At 42.0% G+C, this 21890-nt stretch overlaps 1 protein-coding gene across 2 annotated transcripts; it reads left to right on the top strand.

Moving 5' to 3' along the window:
- Positions 1-4490: 4490 nt before the first annotated feature.
- On the top strand, positions 4491-21804 carry DIO2 (iodothyronine deiodinase 2). 2 transcript variants are annotated; one of them, XM_040600542.1, is made up of 2 exons: positions 4491-5183; positions 16488-21804. In XM_040600542.1, the coding sequence occupies exons 1-2, from the start codon at positions 4962-4964 to the stop codon at positions 17103-17105; spliced, it is 840 nt and encodes a 279-aa protein (XP_040456476.1). In that variant the 5' UTR covers positions 4491-4961; the 3' UTR covers positions 17106-21804. The 2 variants fall into 2 exon arrangements, with proteins under 2 accessions (XP_040456476.1, XP_040456478.1); XM_040600544.1 differs by having other exon boundaries at positions 16488-17125.
- The last annotated feature ends 86 nt before the right edge of the window (positions 21805-21890 follow it).

Raw genomic sequence — 21890 nt, 5'->3', positions numbered from 1 at the left:
TAGAATAACCCAAATAAGACAAACCCAAGGCTGATACAAAAAGTAAATAAATTAGGCAGTAAGGATATATTTAGCGTGTTCACCTTTGAAAGGCTGGTAAGCGGATTCCTGTAGAGAACAGAGGCAGCTTTAAGCAGGCAGAATGGGGCTGGGTGCCAGCGGGTTGAACGTTGCTCCATTCAGATGTGGTGCTGCGGCCAGGAGTGACGGAGGAAGGCAGGGCCTGGTGAATCCACACCGTGGATAATCCATCTAGGTATCATTGAGACTTGCCTGGAAAAAAATATTTTTCATTGAAGACATTATTTCTTTCAGAAAATACGCTGCTGATCCTAATCAAAAAGGGGAAATTCACAGTCAGTCAATGCTCCATGGCATTTGAAGTGACAGAATTGTTGCTGAGAAGAGGGAGGTTTTTCTCTCTTGGCAGAGAAAAAATGCAGTTTTATGAGAGGTACAAATTCTTGTTTGGTTGTAATAAACAATTTTTGCCCAGGGCCAGGGAGGCAAAGCTAAGCTAAACTTTCTCCTCCCCATCTCTAGCCATATCACTCTGCAGCTGCGCAATTCTCTGGGGATAAGCTTATGGACACACTAACTAGCTCTCAAACAAAAAGCTTCATTCTTTGTTTTTGGCAGTGAAAGCAGCCAGAAGCAGCAAGGCAGGCACACAGGTTGTGCTGAATCCTTTGGGATGATCTCTCCCATGAACCTCCCAGGGGTAGGACCAGAGCAGCAGCCTTGCTTGCCTGTCACTGCGAGGTACCCTTTCCCAGCTGTGTTGCAAAGGGTAACGGCATTCAAAATGGTCTTGCTTGATCTGAGAAAATAAGGCTGAGTAACCCAAATATCAATCAGTCTGCTTGTTTTGGGCTCTAGGGTCTTGCATTTAGGTATCTAGACACACTGCGACAGGGTGCCGTGGCAGCTTATAAAAGGTAGTTCAGCCACAGACAAGTGAAGACCTTCACAACCAAGTGAAGGCTGTAAAATGCACTATCTGATGTGCAGAAAGCTAGTATGGATCCACTATAAAATGAGATCAGAGAAAGTGGCCTGAGCAGTAGTAACTCCATCTCAAATTTCCTGTGTCTAGGCACAGTTATCAAGAGAGTTGCAGTAAACAAACTTACTAGCTGCCTGTGTCCTAACCTTCATGCTACTGTGGTTGAAACTGGGAAGAAACATGAAGCTATGCATGGATACGGTTTTGATGGCACTGATTTCTATAAACATTACAGAATATGACCATCTATACCGATACTGTTGACTTTAGCCACATACAAGGTCTAGTAACAGTGAATGCTTTAATGTTGTTGGCTTTGCTCATTCCACCTTGACAAATTATGGATGATATGTTTAATTTCCCATTACTGAACCTGACTGCTCCTTAGATTACGGGAGGACTTTTATTTTCTTTTGCTGATGGAGAACTGAGGTACATTGTAGGGCTGTGCCCAAATTATATAGGAAGGTATGGCAGGGCAGGTAACTGAAATGAGCTTTGGCTGGACCCTATCTCAGTTCCTTCATGTGTATCTTCAGCCCTGCCTAACTCTTCCTCATGTCTCAGATTCATACAGTTTTCTTTCAAGACAGTAAAGGCTCTTTTAATGAATTGAGGTCTGAAAGATGTGGCCTTTCTTCCTTGCTTCATGAGGATCTGCAGGGAAATAAGCAGAAGCTGTTGGCTTCAACACTGAGATTATGCTGCAGATAAGTCTTTCACAAAAGATGAAAACAGTGGTTTCCCTTGTATTTTTGGTGCCTGAGAGAAATAAACACAGGGATGAATTGTTTCAGCCAAGAAAGAGAGAAGAGCTATTAACAAGAAGAAGCAGGAATTATGCTTTCCTTATCTGTTGAGGGTTGCTGTACTCTGTCAAGCTGAGAAGCAGTGCTTGTGCCTTGCAGGGACAGACTGCTTCTGAAGACAGCAATGGCAAAAACGGTCATATTGCGTTTTTAATTTGGTCCAAAGAGTTTTGTCTTTATGGTTGGATTAGGCAGTCACCAGCAACTCCTGACTGGAGCTCTCAGAACAGGCAGTCTGAGGTAGCTCTGTTTAACTCCATAGGCACAGTCTGCCTCGCGGGCGAGGAAGGTGACACAGTACACATGAAATACCACCTGGTGCTAGAGCTCCATGGCCTTCCTGCTCAGCTTCCAACACACTTCAAAGCTCTGTAAGCCGTCTGGTCTCCAGCTGTCTTACAAACAACCTCTTCACCCATGAAGCGTGCTGTGGGTAGGGGCAGTTGTTTCACAGGAACCCAGAATATATCGTGTTCCCGGTGGAGGTTCTTGCCTGACGTTACCTCCGGGAGCAGGAAGAGCCGGAGCTGGACTGTCCTCCGAGCTGTTTGCAAACTGTTCTCAGAAACAATGGCTGATGATTCATCTGGCATTGTCACCAACAACCTCCAGGCCTGCCTTTTAACAAACCCTCCCAAAATAAAGAAAGGGGACCTTCCCAGACAGAATCATGTATCCTTTAGTGGTGGATCTACAGAAGAGTAATCTAGGCTTAAGAGTGCTTGTAATCAAGTGATTACATATGCTCGCCCGAGGTCAGACAGTAAGCTAGTTTAGCAGCTCTGGGGACCCTTGTTCCTGTGTTGTGCTCACATGACATGAGCATGCTGACTCATCCGTGTGTGTGGATATATAAATGCCTGCTTATAACGTGTTTTTGCAAGTTTGAGTAATAAAGCCAGATCTGTGAGGTTGCAGTCCTTTCTATGGCAACAGAACACTGTCATCACCGACATTTTGACTTTAAAAACTGTTGTAGCTTTGAAAAAGAAACTCAGTTCCTTTTTTTGTTTATGCTGGTAACGCAGAAGGTCACTGGTTTAATGTGTGTAACCTTTTAAAGTTATTTCTTTGAGTAAACATTTGCTGGAAGATATCCTGTCTGGGTGATATCTTTTGCAAATGCCTGATAGGCTACCTAAACAAACTTCTCTTTGGTGAGCCCAACACATGGGGTGGCCTTTCTAGAGGTATGCGTCCTCGTATAATGACATCCCAAGTGTTACGGCAATATCTGAAAATGAAAGACCCCAGAACAGGGAAGATTGATGGTGTTTACCTTCTGCAGTTGCTAGCAGTGAAAGGATAGTGATGACTGATGAAGACTAAGATATATTAATGAAGGAAGCCTGTACTACTCATCAAGGATGTGAGGTGACAAAGGTTAGATATCACGCTGGCACCTGTGGGAATGAAATGTATCTGATGAGGAGAGCCTACATAAGCACGTGGGGAAGACAACCACTCAAAACCAGAATTATGGATGTCTGCAACATAAAACACATGAAATATTTACCTAAGGAAGTTAGAACCATGCGAGAAAAAAATCCCACCAAAACCCAAACAAACAAACTGTGTCTAATGTAGTAAAGAAAAAAAAAATGGTGGAAAGAAGACTGAATATCAGACTAAATAGGTGAAACAAAGAAAAGTGCAAATAAACAAAGTAAACCTTCAGCATGGGGCTGCAGGGGATACTTGTGGTTGTTAAAGCACACATGGCTCTGCCAGAGGAAATCTCTTTCTTTCTGTTTCTTTTTATAAGCTTTTAACTGAAAGTTAGTTATCCTTGTTAGGCTAGTGCATGTAAATAGTTATCATAGGGGAATATTAAAGTCCTTGAAGCTCAGTTGATTGACAGCATTTAAGGCTGTAGCATATTATTTTTAAGCAGGGAACTTTAGCTTAAAAAACCGCAAGTCCTTCAAAAGCTTTTTTTTTTTTTTTTTTTCCCTCCTCTCTTATCTTCTTCTCTTACACATCAGTAGATGAAGTCAGTGCTGGGTGTTTACTACTTTTTCCTTAAATACCGGTAAGACAACAAAAGATATTTAAACCCTATACATGTTGTACTTCATGGAGGTGGGAGGAAAATGTACAGAAACATGCCCTTTCTTGGGATGCATCAACTCACACACCTTCCTGGAAAAGACAAAAGGGCAAAGGAAAAAAAAACAGCCATGAGGGAAAAAACCAACAGAAGCTTGCGTTGCCGTGTCACCTTCCACGTCATATGAAAATACTTTTTCCAAAATTTGAAAGCATTTCATAAGAGCAGTCAGAAGCATATTGGGTTTTTTTTCTTTTTCCTTTTCAAAGCAAAGCAAAGTTCCACCCTTGCTGTCTGTCTCTCTTTTTTTTCTCCTCTCTCTTAAGGGGAAAGAAAAAAAAAAAAAAAGTTTTGAGAATTTCATTTTTCTATTCACTGCAGTCCTGGCCAAAGTAAAGCCCTCTTTTACATTGACGTCAAGATCTTTACTAAGATTAGGGTTTCACTTCTCTATTGCAGCAATTAGCTAGGGAATGTATAAAAGGCTTCAGGGAAGCAAGCTGGGACTCCAGAGGGGAAAGCACTTTGCACCATAGGCAGATAGCAAGGGAGAGGGAGAGAGGAGGAAGGCAGGAATACAGAGAGGCGGGTGGGGGGGAGGGAGAGAGGGAGGGAGGGAGGGAGGAACAGAAAGTTTATGTACATAAACCTTTTTTTAAAAAAGTATTGTTGCACCTGGTAGCTAGCTCCACTGACACAGAAATGAGAGGTCTGTGCAGTGCTTAAATAGCTGGGAAACAATGGGATAGCGCAGGAAAGTTAACAATTAACAGTCTCAGCTTAAATTTTGTAACTGCAGGGAACTGGAAACACAGCTGCCTCTCTCTTCAACAAAATCAGGTCTCCTGGTTAAGGGAAGAATTTTTGTTAACATCTTAGTTTCTGCTAAATAAGCGGCTCTGAGTTGAATGAGTATCATGCAGTTATGGTTTTAACCAGCCTGCTCGTCTTTAACTATCTCCGCTCGTTTTAAAGAGAGCGGCTGGGAGGAGGGTAACGAGGCTTTTGAAATGCTTTTTACTGTACTTTTTTAAATGAGGGTACAGAGCAAAAAAGGGAGCTGAAGGCATCCGGCTGAAGAGAAGCAGCAAGGAAGATGGGTCTGCTAAGTGTGGATTTGCTGATCACGCTTCAGATCTTGCCGGTCTTTTTCTCCAATTGCCTCTTCCTTGCGCTGTATGACTCGGTGATCCTCCTGAAGCACATGGTGCTGTTCCTCAGCCGCTCCAAGTCCGGGCGCGGCGAGTGGCGGAGGATGCTGACCTCGGAGGGGCTGCGCTGCGTCTGGAACAGCTTCCTCCTGGACGCCTACAAGCAGGTGGGTACCAGGGGTGGGCAGGGGCCAGCTGCGAGGAGCATCCCTGCGGCCAGGGGAAGGGGGTGACGGCTGGGTGTCCCCTCTCTGGTGTGAAGTTTGATGGGAGAGGTGCAAGGTGAAAGCCCGGGCTGCGGGCTCGCTGCTCTGCCCCCGACCCTCTGTGCGGCCATGGCCGGGGCACTTAGTTGAGCCGTGCCTCAGTTTCCCCACCGGCACGAATCATCACGTTCATCAAGTGGTGTTTCAAGATCCTCGCATAATTGTAAAATGCCCTGGGTGTTTTCACAGCTGTTGTTTAATTATTTGCCATGGGAAATCCTCAGAGGTGATAGGAAGACTGCGTCTTCAGACAGAGCGCTGCACAGACAGATGTCATCTGTGTGACAGATAGAATTGGTTTAATTAGAGTGAAAGAGGTGAAACCTTGTCATTACGCGCAATAGAAAATGCCAATGTATGTTAATTTTTATACTGGGGGAAGCATCCAAGTAATAGTAAAACTGGGCACCGAGGGAAACACTGAGCCTTTTTTCTTCAAGAAAGCAATGACAGAGGGACATGTCAGAGATTAAAAATGAACTTGACTAGCTGAGGGACAGCTGCCTGGTGATTTAAGTTAAGAAAGCCAATAGCAGTTGTGCAACATGTACTTTTTTTTCCTTTTAAGCTTTGTACAAACATTACCCAGTGGTGCTGCCCAGGTCTAAAGAGGTAGTTATAGCTCCCTTTTATAGTTTGAAAAGGTGGACCCAAAAAGATGAAATTTCTTGAACAGGCCACCCAGTTAGTAAGTAGAAGAACTGGATTCAGAGCTCTGTGGCTTCCAAAACAGTGCTTAGTCTGTTAATTTGTTGTCTTATTTAGACCATCTAATTTAACATACCCGTGTGATGTCATGAGGTCACAGGGGTCCTGTCCAAATGATAGCTCTGTATCTTCTGAAACACTTATTTTTGTATCGCCTTCCCTGGTCCCTTTTCACTCCCCTACAATGGCTTTTGTGTTTGCTCTCACCTAGGGATGTGAAGAGCTTGTGGCACTGGTGTTTGCTGGGTTTCTGATATGGAATACCAGCTGCTTAGCTTTGAAACCCAGGCCACGGGGAAGTTAATTTTCAGTGTAAGACAAATATAAATAACGTTTGCTTTTGCCAAATGGGTCAACCTCTTACTGACACCCTAGGAATCAGCCAGCTGGCTACCCAAATAAAGTAATGCTGAATGAAGCTCAGTATTCTCCTAGCGGTTCTAGCTTCTGTTTTTAGTCTCTTCACCAGACATAAGTAAATTTTACAGTGGCCTTGTTAAATGGGCCGGTGAACACAATTGTTCCCATTTTACAGACAAGGCAAAGCAGGACAGTTAACACATGACTTGGTCGAGGCTCCAGTGGGAGCTGGTAGCACAGCTCTGAAACGGCCGAGTCCCAGTTCCCACATTTGCAACCTGTATGTGGCCCAGGGTCTGGAGAACGGGTGGAGCTGTAAGGAACCTTACATCCATGAGATATTTTCAACCTCGTTTTGCTTAGGTAATACAAAATAACTTAAAATAAAGATGTCGCATGCCTTTCTGTACTTCCCAAAGTCATACTTTGCCTTTTCCTCAGTGCTGTCGGTGTCAACCATGGAAACTACAGGGAGGATAGCTCTGTGCTATTTTTGGTGTTGGCAATGAAACTCGTACCTTGAACTTTGGTAATTAAATACTCTCCCTTTTCACCATTAAATCACCTAGGTTGTTAGGTCAATCAGGCTTTAAGGTCCCTAGGATGGATTCTGGGCCTCAATGAAATCAACAGAAAAATGCATATAAACGTAACCAAACTTTATAACCTTGTTCCAAAAAGGGGAAAAAATCCATTTGTGCCAGCTGTCCTTAAGATGAAACTAATTGACCAACAATTCATGGAAAGAGTCTGTTTTCCGTAATAGAATTATGGGCCATAAGGACAGAAGATCATCGGAAACCTTTGATAGTCACAGGAAGGTAGATAATTGTAGAAATCAAATTACAGAGGGAACACCATAATCTGAGGAGCAATATTATGAGAAGAAGAGTCATCAGCTCCACAATGGAGGATAATCTTCTGCTGATTCTGTAAAAAAGAGAAAGAAATAAAGTTTCAGCTGGAAAGCTGTACTGGTAGAGCTGAAGAAAATTGAAGTTACCCTGATTTGTGGTAATGTTTAAAAAACATGAGAAAGTGAAATATATTAAAGACTGTCCCACAAAGCATCATTTTCCTTAAATCATCTTTTTCTAAATCCTGAATAGGACTGCCCACTTGTGATATCTTAATCTTAGCCAATTAGTGAGGGTGGGAAATAAAAATATTATGGAATCAGAGTACTAAAGAGCATGACAAAATGCAATTGATATCATAACCGTGATTGTTTATTGCTCCAAGTTGCTAGCTGAAGCCAGATATTAGCAAAGTACTTAAGCAGGTGCTTAAGCTCATTCCATTGAGGAGTATTTATGATTCAACTAGAACAGCAGAATTGCAGATGTCTGAGATAAACCAAAGCTAGACTGCCAGTTAGTACTGGATTAAAGTAGTAACTATACTCGGTTTTGCTACGTTTTGTGCCACTAACACAGAACTCTTCCTAAGTACATTTCATAACATTTTTCACAAAAGTACTTGATGTAAAATTTCTGTTCACAGAAAAATTTACTGGAAGCCATTCCAGAAAAATAGTGTGGGTAGATACTAGATTCTGGATTAAAGTAAATTTATTACAAGAAAGGACCTCTGCCTTGAAAGCACACAGACTGTCCCAGACTTAAGTGATTTTGTTTCAGGACTAGTGTGTGCAAGACATGATCTTGGAATAGTTAAACTAAAGTATATTTGAAAATGGCTATTCTGATATGTTTTCCCTTCTAGAAAAACTTTTGAAAATCTTACCCAAATTTTGACTTGCTTTTGTTCTGCTTTTTGTTGTTGTTAAGTACTATTACACATGACTTTTTGATTGAGGCAATTATTTCATAGGCAAGATTACTTAGCAACAGTTGAAGACTTTAACATCCTCAGTGGGGAAGCAGTGTGGAGTTTGTTGTATTGTAATAGAGTATAGTAAGTAAGCTTTTTTATTGGAACATTTTATATGACTTGTTTTCTCTACATGTTACAGTCCTGCTGGAATCAAAATGATTGATCTTCTGTTTATTTTTATTTTCTTATGTAAATTTTATCAATGATTAATATGTTTCTTTTTACTTCTTTAGCTCTGAGTTCAGTATCTGTCACAGTGTTGATATTGTCTACACCGCACCAGCTTTGTGATTCATAGACCATCCTTCTCCTATTCTTTTCCAAGAGGCAAGCGTGTCTAATATTGCAACAAGGGAGTCTTTAGGACCAGATTAATTGTCATAACAGAGACAAATAGAGCTAGTAGTCAAGTTACATTAACTTTATATAATGGAAAGAGTGCAACTATTTCATTTAAATGTTATTTTTCTGATTTACTGCTGTGCTCTGTTTATCTACAGAAATGAGGGGTTTGACTCCTGAAGAGCAAATCATGTTTGTATGTATGTGAGTGTAGGTATTCGCACTTTCATATGTGTTTGTATGTATACAGATATATATATGTGTGTGTATCTGTCTATATATATATGTACATACATATACGTATATGTGTATAAATGCAAAAATCCACACACATAGGCATGCATCATCTTCGTTTTCAGGAGTCAGTCCTCTCTCATTTCTCTGTATATGTATACACGTATTTATGTGTATGTATACATATGTATAGATATGAATGCAACCACACCTACAGATAAGAGACAAAACCCAAGAGATTTTTGGGAAGGTGCTGGTGTGCCTTCTGCACGATTTATAGAGGCCAGCTCTACAAATGCCAGTGAGGCATTTGTTTTAGGCCACAGCATGTCTACTGAATGTGTCACATACCTTATAGCAACCCAGAGAAATAGCTAGAGGGCTTTGGAAAAAGACGTCGTATTTACCTTTAAAAGCTTGTTTTTTACCTGCTGAGTTCCATGCTTTATTTAGTACTAGGATGAATCCACTTTCTAAGACTCCAAAGGTGAGAAATCATTATCTTAAAATGCTTTTAAAATGGGTACATAAAAGGTTGTCCCTATTAGAAATCCTCAGTGGTGGGACCTCATGCTGGAAGCTTTTCCATTCCAGATACAAGCTTTGTGTTTCAGAGCTATGGTGCCTGGTCCTCAGTGGAGAGGCGTAAGGTTATCCTAGAGGAAATCCTCCCTCTTCTTCACCTCAGTGCAGGATAGTTAGGGGGAAGACCTTAATGGCATCTCCCTGAAGCAGCCAAATGCTGTGATGCATCTAGGGGGTAACATGCACATATATGCACATGGGTGTAAATGTACATTCCAGGCCTCAGAAGGATGCTGGTATCTCAAGCGATGAATGGTGGTGGGTATTTGCATGTACGACTTTCTACTGTCTTTAGCATGGGCCAGCAGAAAACTCTGGCATGACAGACCCAGCAGGGAGGGGACGGTTGGCACAGGATCCCAGCTTCACGGCATAGACCCTGCTCTGGGTGTAGCACCAAGTAGACTGGTTCAGTAAACACCCAGTTGGGTTTTCCTCAGATTTCAAGGAAGCACAATTAAATTACCTTTGGCTACTTCTGCCTGCCTGATAACTACATCTTTTATTCCTAAAATAAATCAGTATGCAAAGCAGGACAGCCCCAGAACTGTCATCTTCAGTACATGCCGGACAGCATTATCACAAAATTTGAAAGTAATATACTGGCGTGATCCTTTACCTGCTGTTTGGCTGTCCAGTAACTCTTTGCTTTGGGGAGAAATTTTTTAAAGGTTGGAAGGAAGGCATAACCTCTGTACTTATTATTTGTATTTAGCAAGGTAACAAAGTGTCTTTCTCTGAATTTGACAATGATAAAGGGAATTTGTGAAAGAGTGCGTTGTGTAGTTTTGGGGTTTAGAAGCTAGATATTGTGTGGTATTAAAAATATTTTATTGGCATTACAAAGTTCAGCCTTAGCAGGATTGTTTTCATTGACATTTGCAAATTAAAACAGTCTTGAAAGAAGTGAGAAAAACAAAATAAAACCGCAATTAAAACTTTTCCTGCAGCGTTTGGAACATAAGGTCAACAGGATTTGGGCATGTCATTGTCATTATTATTAAGACATTGTCATTATTAATAATATATAATCATGTTTGTTCTAGTAGTGTCTGAGGACCAGCCTGGACCCATTGCCCCAGGGAGTGTCCTAGGCAAGAGAGGCAGGTGGTTTGTCCCACAGAGCTGATGGTTCACCCAAGACTGGAGCGTATGGTTCAAACACCCAAGATGGACAAAGGGTAGAAAAAGGGATCTGACAACTCCTGTCCCACATGGGGGCTCATCCTGTCCATTTCATTTTGCAGATCTAACTTCACTTCTTCCACACCACCTCTTTGTGGTCTTCCATGTCCACTCTAACATGTGGAAAACTGACCGAAGGAACTGCTGCCTTTTTGTAAAACCCTCGTGTAACCCCCTCGGCTGTGGTAGGCGCAGCAAACGGGCAGCACCCAGGGAAAGGCTTGGACCCAATCCCTGCACCCTGGCTCTGCCCCGCCAACAGAATCACTGCTGTGTATGGACTCATACATTGCTAAAGCTGAGTTTTTAAAAAAAAAAAGAACCAACAAAAAAATCATCCAAATTAACTTCAAATCTCCTCCAGGTGCTGACCAGCAAAGACTGGTGAAGGACTGTGTCACCTGTAGTTAGCCCAGCAGGGCAGCAAATGGCCCTGAGGCCACGGTGCTGGAGGCCATGCTCCCATCCAGCGGGAAACAGAAGCCCTTAAGCAGCTTGCTGTAGGCTCCCTGACCGGAGGAGCTAAAATTATCCAATTTTTTAATGTTTTCTTATAAATATATAGAATATATTTTCTTTAAAATTATCCATTTTCTTTTATAAGAGTACCAGGCAAAAGGCTCCTTTATGCTTTTCCTCTGCCATGCATGTTCCTTTGTGGGACGGCAGGTTTTAAATCAAGGAAACAGCATTTGACTAGTTATTTTTATCTAGAATGTGCCCTTTTTAATTTGACTCCCACTTCCCTCCCTCAGCTTCATACACCTGATCCTAAATAAAAGACTGGGGACTCTGGGAGAACGTGAGTCAATTCTAGTCTCTGCTCTCCGAGTAATCGAGTCTCTTACAACAAGCTGTCACCTCCCCATGACAAATGAAGGGTTCCTGCTCCTGTATGCTACTCCAGACGAGGGCCTCCTGGAATTTTTATCCACTGCAGAGTTCTCCAGCTCTGGGTCATGCAAATAAAGAAAACAAAAATAATGAATTGTATAATTCCCCAGCCAGAGTCTGACTATGATTTGAATAAAGCACTGAGAAGTATCAGGCTGTTCAGAGGCTATATTTAGCTGAATTAGGATCAAATCAAAGCAAAGCAGAGAACTTGAAAGGAGCAAAAAGCTCCAGGGATTCAGTTCATTACCGATCCCTGGACTCCAGTCCCGGACGCAGCATGTCCATATTGAAATGGCTAATATCACAGACTGCTAATTGTCTGGCAACACCTATTTTCTTTAGGGGGTTGACACAGCCCGATGAGTCTGCCAAACCATTTGAAAATCCCTCACGCAGGGAATGAAAGCTGTATCCCAGTGCGTGGAATCCCAGGAGGGTTATGCTAAAGCTGATAAAAGCAAAATGAGAAAAACGAAAAGGTAAATGAGGAGGCCATGTTTTGTCCGTGGGGCTTTTCCTAGTCCTCCTGGAGAATGTACAACAAAGTTAGCACTATGTGCTATTTCTAGCCTGTCGTTTATGAATAGGGCTTTCTTTCCCGCTCCTAAGTCTCCGTCATTTTGCAGCCGGCGTGCTAATGCTTCGGCAACCTTGTTCCCTTCTCGCTCTGCGCGCGGACTTGCAGAAGGGCATGCAGCACCGAGGCTTGTCAAGCAAACACGGAATTCGCCCAAACGCTGCAAGTCATTGCTTTGGTGAGGGGCTGTGGCTGGCTGCTGGCTGGGCTGGCTCCCAATTTGCTTGGCCAACCTTGCGTGTCCCAGGCAGGCTGCGCAGGAGGGGGTGCCTGCGCTGCCCGCTCTCCGCCTCGTCCCAGGCTGGCACCGAGTGCCCAAACATTCACGCACAGAAGTACGTGATTATAGAAATGCTGGATCGCGTGTGAGGGGAATTCTGCTAGTTTGTTTCTCAGAATTTATATTTTGCCTGCCTTTGTGTAAGATTTCAAAAGCGGTTTGGCTGAATACATGGGGGTTTTTGTTTGTTTTCTCATTGCGTTGATTCTCTTTTCCAAGAGCTATTTTTTCTTTCAATAAATAACAACAAAGAAAACAGCCAAGGCCTACAATGCAAATGATCAGCAAGGATGATATTGTCATCCTGTGTCAATCGGTTCTGAGCCTGGCAAAATAAAGAGTCCCTTTGGGAACGTCAGCGCTTCATCAAGACTAATTAGCGGAGATGCCGCTGCTTATGTTTAAACATTAACGACTGGGCAGGGCTGCTTTTTGGATTGCCTGACACTGGCACCGACCTTAATTACTCCTCTACAAGAGCAGAAAATGCCTTGTGAATGCCTGCTTGGCAAGGATGTCTCATTAAGGGGAAAAAACCCAACACAAGCACTCCTAGAAACAAAAATAAAAATGGTAGGTAATCTGCGGCCATGAGATGTTCTTCATGGATGTGGGAAATGGAAAGAAACTGCTATAAGGTAACATAGGGTATGTTTGTACTTTGTTTCCTAAACTTACCCAGTTTTTAGTCAATAAGGAGTGCGAGAGACAGAGTGCAGGCTTGATTTGTTGGAGAACAAACAGTGAAATGCGATGCCACCCTTGGTACCCGTGCTAAATAGCACCTGAGGGGCATCTCCATGCTGGTGTTTGATGGGAGCTGTTGTGTTAGTCTGTTCCGTTAGGGTTTGCAAACTGGCCTAGGAAAAGAAGCGTTTGGTAGACCTGAGTTGGTAACGAGGAGCTTGCAGTGTGTAGCCTCTCTTCTGCTTGGATATGATCAAGAAGCAGACTCTGGTTTCCCAGTTCAAGAGTGTTGGTTACAGTATTTTCACTCATAATAAATTTGTTCAAATAAAACCAGAAGAGCAAGGGGAAACAGCTGCTCAGATGCAGCTTGTCTCCTGAGTGGCTCTGTTTGTCGTTGAGTTTTAGTTGCTTCTGTCCTTTCCACCTTTATTTTTCTCCTCCTCTGAGAAGTGCCAGCAAATATCAGAAATTCAAAGTTGTGTTGCTTAATTGTGATTTATGAGATAAATCATATGTTATTACTTCTTTTCTTTGACTGGATAAGTGCACTCTCCTAAATACTGAGGTCCATTATTCATCCAAGGAGTGGGTGCAGCACAGATACTTACATGTCAGGCTTTGCTCAGAAGGCACGTTTTGGGCAAGCCAGCTCTGAAAAAAGCATTTGCTTGGTAGTGCAAGAACAGTTAAGCTTTCTAGGTAAAGAGGGATCTAGTGTTTGTGCAGATGTGCAGATGTTGTGTTTCTTGAGATGTGCCCACTTCTGGTAGTTACTGGCTTGCACAACTTCCTAGCTGGCTTCTGGGTTGAATGCAGCCCTCGAGATGATTCGGTGGCCACCGCATGATCTTGACCTGTGTATTTCTTTGCTCAAGCCTGGCCCGTTACCTTAGTCACTCATGCTTTGCCTATCTTACTACATAGAACAGCAGAGAGAAATGAGATGTTCCCACAGCTCGCACAGCAGAGTACCCACTACCTGCTAAGTGGCCTGCAGCAGCACTTTTTAAACGCTGCAAGATGCTTAATGCTGCTTAAATGTTACAGCCCGAGTCTCCAAGCCTGCCTCTCTCCAGATAGAGCCTTTCTTTTCAAAAACTGGGATACAGCTCTTTTCCTTCCTTGAGTTCAACAGCTGGGCACAGTCACACAGCAGGCCCTAAACCCAGCTAGTTCAAACCTTGCTTGCTCTCAAAGGCAATGGAGCTCAAGTCTTAATTATTATTATTTTTTTAACTGTTACCAGGGCTCTAGCAGATAGCAATGCTGCAGACACAGGTTCATGGGGAAGGGTCCACATGGAGCTGTGCTTTCCTGGGGCATCAACTTGCTTCCCTTGCCTGCGGTACAGTGGCAGCTGCACGTCCTCTGCTCGCAGGGGTGATTACCTCGTGCTTGGCCTGGAGAGATCTGTGGGTCTAGGGCAGTCTTTCTGTGGCTCTCTTCCTTGCTGATGCCTGAGTGAGAATGGCAGAACAGCTGTGTCTCAATTTGCCCCATGGAAAATAGTCAAAATGATGTTTCTATCATGTGCCAACATGCTGTGAGACCTTCTTGTGTAACTGTGAAGTCTGGCAGCTGTAAAGTCAGTGTCTTACAAACTTTGCTTTGATTAGTTTCTTGCTTCTATTGCTATTCTGATGAAATAATGCCGAGTCATGAACAACTGTAGATTTGCTCAAGGTAGTCAGATTTCTGGGGGAGAAATGGAGGATCCAGTATCTACAATATACTTGCCTCTGGATCTGTGTGTAGCAGCTATTGCATTGGCTAAGTATTCAGCTGTTAACTCAGTTTCTTAGTGAGTCTGACTCACCAGGTTACCCTATAATGTAATGTAGAATATGTATGTATATGTATATAACGTAGAAGTGCACCAAAAATCAGTTTCTAATTCTAAAAATTCAGCATTAACTTCTATTGACTTTAGTTGGAGTGTAGCTTCAGAAAGAAATAAATACAGTATGAAAGACTTCAGAATTTGGCCCTGTGTGTTTCCTTCAAAGCAACATTTCTGAACATAATCAAATAGACAGGAGACAGGGAGAGATAGAAAGAGTCAGGGAAGCACAAAAGGATAATTGCATTGTTGTACTAGAGCTTGATGGTAAAGGCAGATACATAGGAATCGCCGTGGCAGAGCTCATTAAAAACTAATTGTCTTATGTAATATTTTGTGGTTCTATAGCAGTTATCAGCTAAGGATCTTGGAGCCCTCTGCAGGCTCCACCTAATCCTGGCAGTCCCTTCTATGAGTTGCTTATAGTCTGCCTTTTTTCTATAGGCAGGGGAATAGAAACAGTCAGGCAAAATTACTTTTCCACAATTGCATGTTAGGTTTGAGTTAGATCTGGAGCTACAGCTGAGAACAGTTTGTTTTCACTTCATCCTACTTCAACCTTTGTGTAAAAACTTTCCCCTTTTCCTGTTGCTTTCCCCCCAGTTGTCTTCTAGAAAAGCACTGCAGTTGAAGTGTCACTCAATCAGTGATGCGGTTACTGCAAAGCAGTTAGAAAAACCCTTGGAGAGCACAGTCTTGGTTGGTCCACTGTAAGAGCAGGATGTACACTGAGTGGGCATCTGCAGAGATCTCCCTTGTGTTTGGTATTCTGAGTATTTTCAACCTTGGACTGCAGGATGGAAGAGAATAGTCACGTATGAAATCTGAAAACCTTTCAAAATTGAGAGGCACTGCGTGTGTTGTGAAGGTCATGGATACAATGCAGAATGATTTTGGAAAATTGGAAAAATGCCTTGAAATGTAGGAAATGCAGTTCAGTGGGGTCGAGTGCAAAGCACCAAATTCAAGCTGGACTGATGAAGGAAGTATCCAAATCCATGATGGGGAGCAACTAGAAAGGCAGAAAAAGGGACCTAGGCATTGTAACTTCTCACTAGATGACTCCTAGTCAACAATCCTGCTTTTCAGAAACAGTCATGATGTTTCATAAAAAGTAAACATCTGGAATGTAGAAACAGATGTAGCCTGTGAGATACATTAAGTAATTGTCTGATTATTCTGAGAATTAGTAAAAACTCTTTTGAAGTTTTTAACACTGTTCTTCAAGGAAGATGTGAACCAAGTAGAGAGAACTCAGATGATGGCAGTGAAAAAATATCACATCTAGAAAATTCGGCTCACAGAGAAAAGTTATGAGGAATTGGAGGTAGTCTGTCTGAAAGAGAGTAAGAGTCTGCAAATACAGTAAGGGTGGACAGGACTGTGTGTGTAGTGGACAGGACAAGACAGATTTCAGACCAAATGTTCTGACATTACTGAAGTAGTTATACCTGTCAGGAATGCCACGTTTCCCTGTACTGTGAGTGGAGATGGACCAGATGAATTTTTTGAAGCTGTTTGCTTTTGATGATTTGCTATGTCCCCATGCTAGCGTCCATGTGGGTAGTTAGGTGTACTTTTTGAACAGGTGACTTGAAGAGTAGTAGTCATAAGGCTACTGGACAAGCAAGTCACACTAACTTGCTACGTTTTAATTTGTTTTGCCATCAGGTCAAACTGGGAGGAGAAGCCCCAAACTCCAGTGTAATCCACATAGCCAAGGGCAGTGACGGCAGCAGTAACAGCTGGAAGAATGTCAGTGGCAAATGTGGGACCAAATGCCACCTTCTGGATTTTGCCAACTCTGAGCGGCCGCTGGTGGTCAACTTTGGTTCAGCTACCTGACCACCATTCACAAGCCAGCTGTCGGCCTTCAGCAAGTTGGTGGAGGAGTTCTCTGGTGTGGCTGACTTTCTGTTGGTCTACATTGACGAGGCTCACCCGTCAGATGGCTGGGCTGCCCCTGGAATCTCTCCTTCTTCATTTGAAGTCAAGAAACACAGGAACCAGGAAGACCGATGTGCAGCTGCTCACCAGCTCCTAGAGCGCTTTTCCTTGCCACCTCAGTGCCAAGTGGTGGCTGACTGCATGGACAACAACGCCAACGTGGCCTACGGGGTTTCATTTGAGCGAGTATGCATTGTGCAGAGACAAAAAATCGCCTACCTGGGAGGCAAAGGCCCCTTTTTCTACAATCTGCAGGAGGTTCGGCTTTGGCTGGAACAAAACTTCAGCAAAAGATGAAATCTGTTCTCTACAGAAGTGATGTCCACAGAAGTGTCCCTTTAAGGTGATGTAAAAGGGAAAAACAAAAACAAAAAAAGAAAAAATATGCTGGTTTCAAGAAGGCCTTTCAGATGATTGCGGGAGAACACACTTGATAACCAGGTCAAGCTAATGTTAAGTAAGAAAAGAAAATTAAACAAAAAACCCTGACTCCACAGAAACATTCTTGTATGAAAAAAATCCCACTCCTGCACTCGCTACGGGACAGAAGAGGTGAAGAGGCTTCTGCGAAATGGTGCTGCTGGCGAGTGGGAAGAGTGGTGAGACAGGACCTGTCTCCAGGAGCTCCTCTTGTGAAGTGTCGGCCCTGGGGCCGGCCAGGCGCGTCGCTGCTTGGAAGGCAATCCATGGAAAGGCAGTGCCACGCATTTCACCAGAAACACTTCTTTACCCTCCTGTGGCCAATGCAAGTGACCTGAGAGGAGCCAGGGGCTTGCAATTACTTTTCCATAGAAATACCAAGGAGTGTGGCACTCGGCCTCTCTCGTAGAGAATTTATTGTTCAGAGACTACAGGAACCACCATGCAATGCATCGTGCAGGCAGGCTGCAGATCCAAATGAGACATTGTATGCTGGTATTTGTACTCTCTAGGAACGCCTCTGCACAGTTATGAACGATGTCATTCTATCTATACATTTGTATCCAGTATGCAGGCCTGCGCCTGCCAAGAGAAATGTTAAAATCTATGGAGCTGGACCAAAAAGACAAAGGCGATCAAATAAGCCCATTACAAGTTGAAAAAAAACCCAAACTTGGACTATTTGTAACAAAACAGCGAGAACCCTCTAGAGCGCGCATCATGAGACAAAACTCAGCTGATGCCAGCCAGCCCTTGGTTCTCAGAGCTGACAACACACATTTATCAATATCCTCTGGTTCTCTTCTCTGTTTCTGTACCCGCCTTGATGTCTTTCTGTCTAGCGGTAGGCTTAAAGGTAATTTCAGTTTTAGCTTTTTTAAAAGAAAATAACTTATTTCTCTCTTTTATTTTTATTGGAGTTAATGACCTTACAGATATATTTGGGGGATGGGGGAACTTATGCACAACTTTACCTCATTGAAATGGAAACCTATCCTGTCATTTACCCTGTTAAATGTAGTCATGCTGATTTTTGCTGTTGCAGATACCTGCAGGTAGTTCCTAGCTACGTTAGCTTGTCTGGAAGTTCAGTTGTTTGCAGCCTCAGAACTGATTAGCTGGAGTTCTGCGATCAAACGGGATGGTGGTCTGTTCGTTTCACTTGTGTTCTTAAAAGCCTTCCCAGAGAAACAGGGAGGACAAATAGTGTGAACTAATGTGAGTAAGTGTAAAAGATGGCAGAATTTTCATACGAATGAGTCTGAGGAATTATTAATTATCGTTAAAGAGATACTGTCAACTTAAAGCGTACATTAAGTTTAGGTATTTCTAAAACTACAATGATTTTATCAAGCCTGATGAAAAGGCAAGTTTACAACGAGCTAACCCATTGGAGCCGATAAATGAAAACCCATAAGGAGATGGACTATCCAAGTTTTCTCTCAACTTTGGCAGAAACATGAAACAGATGAACAGGATAAGTGGCAAAAATCAAATTAGTTCTTTTAATTTCTCATCCTGTCAGTTGTCAGGAATATGATGTATTAGTAGTAACACAGGGAAGAACAGAAAATACGTATGTAAACATTTTCATTTTCACAGTGTCCCTTTAATATTGTGTATTTCCTCTTGCTTGGCTGTTGTACGTCAGCCAATGTACAAGGCATTTGGAAATGTGTTTTCAAGAGCAGGTCTGAAATAATGACAGTAACATGAGTGATTTCTCCCATATTTTCAGGTTCATGCTTCCCTTCCTTCTCGTTATTTTCCTCCACACACTGTTAAATGTATACACATGTACACTTACACTGGTTGGCGAGAAGGGCGTAACGAGTGGTCTTCAGACCTTATGGTGAGCCCCACTTCTCAGACGACATGCTTGTGTGTGTGCGTGTGTATGTATGTATGCATTAGTGTATGCATATATATGTGTATCATACAATTCTATGTATGTATATCCATATACATGCACACATAAGTGGTGTCTAAGGCCAATAATAATAATCATTCTGTCCTCCCGTTTGTTAATGTTACTGTAACGCATTGCTCAGTGTGGAAGTTTGTTATACGTTTTCATGACTAACTGGGATATGTAACTGAGATTTTTAAACCTAGTATCATAGAAACAGTAACACAGCCAAACTACATGGCTTATTTAATCCAGAGTCCTACCTCTGACTGTATCAGATGCTTCAGGGGAAGGTGCAATAATTTCTTCTGGAATTTTCATTAGCTTCAGCCCTTTTTATTTTTGTCTTGTCTAATGTGATTGTTGATGTCTGAATATCCCTATGAGTGGCTGATCCGGAGTTTTGAGATCTAAATATTTCTTGAGGTGGGGAATACTAAAATCAAGAAACATCACGTTTAAGAGCAAAGAAAAATGAATAAAAACAGATATTTTTTTTTTCAGATTTAAATTGGCTGCTTTTCAGTGTCATTCTCAAGCTCTTGCTCTTGTATGCTAAAATAGTATTAAACAGGAGTGATCCCAATTTTTATTCAGTATGTGAGTGATTATATACTCTCTATAGAAATTTGCATACCTTTCTTAAGACAGTAATTCACATTCTTATACAGGCCCGTATTTTTTGCCTGTCTCTGAATCTCTTCTTTTTCTGTTACAGTGCCCTTTACTCAGGTGAGTAAAGCTGTAGATGTTACTCCGAGAGACAATATGTTTCCACGTACCTAGCACAACATCTTGGCTTTAATAAATCTTGTTCTTCAGTCATCCAAAACTTTATTAATCCATAGCAATGCCATAGCCTTTGTAAAATTTAAACTAGTAAGTCTTTTCTTTCTCTCTTCTTTTCCGCATCACCCAGTTGCAGTCCGAACTGTTTATCTGGGAAATGCTAGCCAAATGTTTAGCACAGCTGTTGAAACATACCTTTAGCTTGGAGGAGAGAGTTTGAGCTAGTAATTCTGCGAGTTTATACCACTTTGTGTATGTATCTAAAGTTACAGTTACTTTTCAAGTCCATTTTCCCTTTTGAATTTCCATTATTTTTTCTCGTTATTCAGAGATGTCTGTTCATCACATAGGATAAAGGAATTATAAAATTGGCTCCTGGAAAGGGGAAATCCACAAGGATTTTCCACAAGAAAAAATACAGAATAACTTCATTTCTTTCTTGGCAACATGAATGCATTACCCTGCCCAAAACTTAAAGATAGTTCAGCCTCACTGATTATCAAGACAGAAATACATTTTGCAAATCCTTAAATTTCCCCAGAAAGTTTGTGGTCAGAAAGCAGGGGAAGTATTTCAAAGAGAAATGGCTTAGAGGAAAAAAAATCTTTTGTAAGTGGCTGATAAAAATACAAGCTCTTCATTTATTTTTGTTGACAAAATTAGAGCATTTTTTGGTTTTAAATTAAACTTCATCCCTTGTCCTCGGTTAATGATAGAAGTGGCCATATGTCAGATACCCAGAATTATTGTAACAGTGGGTTGTTCTGGGTCTAGGCAGTAATTTTGCTGCCTTGCTAGCATCGTCCTTCACAATTGGTCTGGTCTGCTGTGTTCCTGGATTTGCTTTTGTCTCTTATTCTCACTGTTTCAGGGCACTAAACTGTATTACTTGAGGTGCTTCAGTGTGACATACATATTGAGCAATAGCTCGCAAAATAGGTGCCTGAAAGTATTTTGGAAGGTTACTGTGTATAATAGAGACCCCAATACTGTGTCTTAACATTAGTATGGGAAACTTCCAGTACTTTTCCATTTTGAATAAGGTAAAAAGCTATTTTGGGCTATCATTCTACATTGTTCTGTGCTTAGCATCATTATTTAGCACTGTATAAAATGAATGTAAAACATTTTGTACAGATGAAAACGATAGCATTTTGCTCTTGCTTGTGTAGACAATGACATAAATTTAAGGCAGCAGGAAAACATGTCCTGTCTATTCAAAAGAAAGAAATATATTCTGAAATATATTGTTGAACAACTGTCTGAACCTTTGAAAAACAAAATGCAATCATTTTTATGAAGGTGATCTTGGTGGGGAAACCCCCAGAGCTTCTCAAAAAGGTATCAGTGCTATGTGTGTGTGGGGAGGGAGGTTACGTTTCTGTATGTGTGCAAGTGGTTCTTCTGTGATGTGGAGTGTAGGTTTAAGAGTTTGTAAGACTTCCATTCAGTACTATTACCAAAGCAATAAGAGGTATCAGGTAGGGAATATTGGCCAGTTTTGTTCAACTCTACACCATGTCTGTGCCGGCTCCGTGTTCAGTGACCTTTGGGCCCAATTTGGAGGCTTCAGAGAAGAGAGGTTGGGGTGAGACAATGAAGGCTTGTGTGCTCATGAAGATAGCTAACAAAAGAGTAATTAACTCAGTTGGCGATCAGATGCCCTCACACTGGCATTCCTCTGTGCACCTTAGCGTTTCTGTATTTGAAATTAGGCCTCGTTGGGGCTGTGAATAAGATCACCGGCACGTAGATGCCTGTGTGTAGATGCCTGTGTGTACTGACTATGTGTGTGTCATTGTTTAAATGTCAAAAATACACTTTGCAGGAGAGCCAGCAACACTTTGTTACAATATGGTGCTCCATGAAATGTGCTTTCTAGATTTGTTTTTCTTGTATTATAATAAACAACAAAGGAAAATATACCTCTTCTGTGGCGTCTTATTCTAATATTGGTTATTAATATGCAGTGGAATCTTGACATTAGACCATGGAGACTTATAATTGTG

Source organism: Falco naumanni, chromosome 7, assembly GCF_017639655.2.
Source record: "Falco naumanni isolate bFalNau1 chromosome 7, bFalNau1.pat, whole genome shotgun sequence".
NCBI classification, from domain to species: Eukaryota; Metazoa; Chordata; class Aves; order Falconiformes; family Falconidae; genus Falco; species Falco naumanni.
This window is presented reverse-complemented; position numbering and strand designations above follow the sequence as displayed.